This window comes from Octopus bimaculoides, chromosome 11, assembly GCF_001194135.2.
Source record: "Octopus bimaculoides isolate UCB-OBI-ISO-001 chromosome 11, ASM119413v2, whole genome shotgun sequence".
NCBI classification, from domain to species: domain Eukaryota; kingdom Metazoa; phylum Mollusca; class Cephalopoda; order Octopoda; family Octopodidae; genus Octopus; species Octopus bimaculoides.
In genome coordinates, this window is record NC_068991.1 from 77,995,074 (window position 1) to 77,999,561 (window position 4,488).

The 4,488-nt window shown below is 39.4% G+C and overlaps 1 protein-coding gene across 5 annotated transcripts in view; it reads right to left on the bottom strand.

The window, feature by feature from the left end:
- LOC106868582 (protein PALS1) overlaps positions 1-4,488 on the bottom strand; it is a 253,072-nt gene that overhangs the window by 24,366 nt on the left and 224,218 nt on the right. For all 5 annotated transcript variants that reach the window (XM_014913910.2, XM_014913909.2, XM_052971945.1 and 2 more), the window contains one exon: positions 2,317-2,594. In XM_014913910.2, the coding sequence (XP_014769396.1) occupies positions 2,317-2,594 (278 nt within the window). The remainder of the gene's footprint in view (positions 1-2,316; positions 2,595-4,488) is intronic.

Sequence of the window (4,488 nt, forward strand, 5' to 3'; positions counted from 1 at the left end):
TCAACATACTGATTGGAACATTTACAAGAGTTTACCAAATGGTTCTTCTATTAGCAGAATGTTGATATCAAAGGGTGAGGAAAAAGTAGAAATAGAGAAAAAGCACCACTTCCCTCCATCCCTTCCCCCTCTCCCCCCCACTCAATACAAATGATGTTGTTCCAAAAATAATGTAAAAAAAAAAAGACAACAAAAGTTGTAAAATAAAAATTAAAAGTGGAGATATTATTTATGGTAACATGGTGAAGAATGAATAGAGAAGTCTGGCAATGGAGAGGAAAGGGACTGGATTAATAAACTAAGCTTGCTTCCCAACCATGTGGTCTTGAGTTCAGTCCCACTCTGCAACGCCTTGGGCAAGTGTCTTCTACTGTAACCCCAGGCTGACCAAAGCCTTGTGTGTGGATCTGGTGGATGGAAACTGAAAGAAGCTCATTGTACATATGTGCATGTGTATGTGTGTGTGTGTGTATGTGTGTGTGTGTTTGTCTCCCAGCATTGCTTGAGAACTGGTGTTGGTTTGTTTACGTCCTCCCTGAAAAACATGTCTGGCCAAGGATAAATCCTTGGTTGGAAAATCTGTCCCAGCAAATTTCATCTGACCCATGCAAGCATGGAAAAGTGGACGTTAGAATAAAGATGACTATATGTGATTCACCGAAAGAATTTAGCTATTGCTGTGTTTTAGCTATTACTATGTTCATAAATTAATCAAATTTATTTATTAGACACATGAGACAGTTAAAAAGGTTTATCATGTCAATGAGGTTGTATAACATTCATGTATATCTTTATAGCTCATGCATCAAATTAATTTATTTCTGTATTTAATTCAATTAATCTAATTAAATTATCAATGTAGTGATAACTATAAAATCGTTGGGTATGTCCCATAGTAAACGTTAGTGCGTGTGTAGAGAGAGATTTGAGAGACAGAAACTGAAAGAAACCTGCCATATATATATCATACTTAAAGCAGATACACCACTGAAAGCCTAATAAACTGCAGTACTCATACCAAGACAACATCTCATAAATGTATAGTGTTAAAAAGCTCAGAAATATATCAGTGACAAGCAAAAATCATCCAATGGGAATTCAAAATGTGCATTTCTGCCTCTCTAGGTTTCGTCAGTAGCAACTATCCACTGGCAACCACATGGTAAGAAATTTGCTTCCCAACCACACGGTCCCAGGTTCAGTCCCATGGGGTGGAACCTACGGCAGATGTCATCATCTATAGCCTCAGGCTGACTAAAGCCTAGTGAGTTGATTTTGTCTGTGTATTTAGATAGTTATGGCCAGTTCATAGGGTTACCCATGGTTTCACATCTGTAAAGCACTTTACAAACATCTCATGAGACCCTAAAGCCTAAAGCCAAATGCCTTATGGATGCAAAACCCTCAGTGACCCCATGAACTGGTCATTACTATCTTTATCTAAATACTCTACTGCTCTGTAACTCAGAGTGTGCACTTCTCTTCCGGATTTATGAGTTACTGATGATGTATGTATGTTGTCTTAATGCACACACATATATATCATCATCATCGTTTAACGTCCGCTTTCCATGCTAGCATGGGTTGGACGATTTGACTGAGGACTGGTGAAACCGGATGGCAACACCAGGCTCCAATCTAAATTTGGCAGAGTTTCTACAGCTGGATGCCCTTCCTAACGCCAACCACTCAGAGAGTGTATATATATATATATATATATATATATATATATAGATATACACTTCTTTACTGCCCACAGGAAGACTAAACAGAGGGGACAAACAAGGACAGACAAAAGGATTAAGTCAATTAGATCAACCTCAGTGCGTAACTGGTACTTATTTAATCGACCCCACCAAAAGGATGAAAGGCAAAGTCAACCTCGGCGGAATTTGAACTCGGAACATAATGGCAGATGTAATACTGCTAAGCATTTTGCCCAACATGCTAATGATTCTGCCAGCTCCTCACCACCTTTATATCATTAAATATATATATATATATATATATATATATATATATATCCAGGGATCAGCAACAGTTGCTTCACCACATACCGAAGTTCAGAAGTAGCAGCTAAAGTGCTGAAACTCCAACAGATAGCAGTACTTGTAACTCACAAAGGCAAAACAAGAAGAAAAAATAACGAACCTAACCAGTCGTAGTTAATCATAGACGCATTTCTGGCTTAGAAGAGTAAAAACTTTTCATTTCCTCATCAGTATGATATTCCAGTTGCAAATTTGACGATGCTAGCAATAAATTTCTTTTTTATCAATTTAATGGTTTTCCATATTCCCAGAAGAAATTGCTTACCTGAAAATTTGGTTCATTTATGATGTTGAAGAGTTCTGTAGAGGAAGTATCTGTACAATGATCCCTCATATCCAAGATTCTCAGAAGGTGCTGATATGATGCATCTGAGACAGATTTGCAATTGGAAGTAGTAATGACTTTGTTATGTATCTTCACAGCTGTCTGGAATCGTGGGTTGTGGAATAAAACTGATAGCTGACAGAGATCGTTCTTCATATCCGGCTGATTTTCAAAATAATTTTCTGATTGTTGCAAAAATCCAATCAAATCAGCAACATCTGTGAAGAAACAAACAGAAATTAAACCATCAGAGAATTGAATTAATTCCATTCATTTATCTTTTCTGCCAACTATCCCTGGAAGGATTGTGGGAATACAGTTCTTAGGAAATGGCATCATAGGGTCCTATCAGAAGCAACCATTATCAGACTTTCCCAGATGGAATTTCTAAGTGTGTGACTAAGCATATTCTCCAATTATTTTGTTCTTGATTGGCTCAGCTTAAAGAATCTGTCTGGTGATTCTTTCCTGTAACATTCTAATCACAAGGGTGTGTAGTGCCAGAGCTGAAACTGCTCAAAGCAGAGAAGTAGTGGCCTGACCCCTAGAGAGACACCCTGATCTCAAAGCTATGCACCCTGTTCAGTAATTAAGTAGGGTATTTTACTTATGGGCAGCAAATTAGCAGAGTTGTTAGAGCATTGGATAGAATACCTCATAGCATTTGTTCCAATTCTCTGTAATCTGAGTTCAAATTTTACCAGGGTCAACTTTGTTGTTTATCCTCGGGGAGTGGAGTCAATAAAATAAGTATCAATTCAAAGCCATGGATTAGTGATGCCTTGTGATACTTGCTCTGGTTCTTTGCATTCTGAGTTCAAATCCCCCCCCCCCCATGGCCTACTTGGATGATCATTTTGAAAATAGTGGAGAATTTAGTAAAATCACTGTCGTTATTAGCTGGGATTTAAGATGAAACTTTGATAGGTTTTTGTTTTAGATCTTTTTAAAACAAAAAGTTTGTACATCAGAACCAGGAGCAGTCTCGAGTGAGTTGCGGGGGGGGGGGGGGTGAAGGTGGGCAAACTCAAGAGGTTTAAGACAGCTTGGTCATGGCTGGAATGGCTTTGATCGTAAATCTGCAGGATCAGATCTGACCAGGAACTCAACAACAACAACTTGAAATTTATAAACAAAAGCAACATTTGTATATTTGACAAATATTTCATGAGTTTGTGATTCTGAAGGGTTCTTAGCTTTCAAGTATAGTTTGGCAAAGAACAAACCCTGCCATGCATCAGACAAAAATTCACCTTGTGTTTCTGAAATACAGGAAACTAAAAGAAAGCTTTATTGAAAGTTAAAAGAACATGATCTGTTGCATCGATTTCAGTTGCATGCAGGTAAGTGGTTCTGTTAGAACTTTCCATTTTGTGGGAAGAACATACCATGGAGGCATTTGGGAGGAAGCGATGAAAATATTCTAGGCTGGTGGAATTATGTCAAAACAAAGAGTTACAAGGTGTGTTCCCACAGAGATGGGATGCAGAGGGTTCACAGAGGAGTCTCGCAGCAGAGCAGGGCTGTGGAGTCAAAATAAAAAACTTTGACTCCTCTACTATTGGCACTCTGACTCCGACTCCTCTATGTAATTAAGTGATCGCTGTCTATTTTACCAACTCCGACTACCCCTTAATTGTTTCCAACTCCGACTCCATGACTCCGACTCCACACCCCAGCTGCAGAGTCTACAACATTCTGGTCAGTGCAGGGGCAGTAGGCTAGAAGGCCATCAAGTTAGCAATGGGGGTAGCAGAGGTTGTTTTAAAGTGGACCTGTATCAAGAACTGTGAACCCTGGATTGGGTACTGCTCCCTGGGGTGGTGCTAACTGCACACAAGGTAGGGCTTGATCAGCCTTGGCCACATCACCTGAGTGAGAGTATCTGGTTGCTGCAAGACCTCAAACACCCAATGGTCTTACTAACGACATGCCTCGGGGCAACTCAAAATGATGAGCAAACTAATGTTCTACAGATTCTGATGGGTTTGGCAATTTGCTGATTGGGAATTGTCAACACAAAGTCACTGCTTTTGCTCAAATGATTTCATGTGAAAACATCACACACACACACACACACACACACACACACACACACACACACACACACAC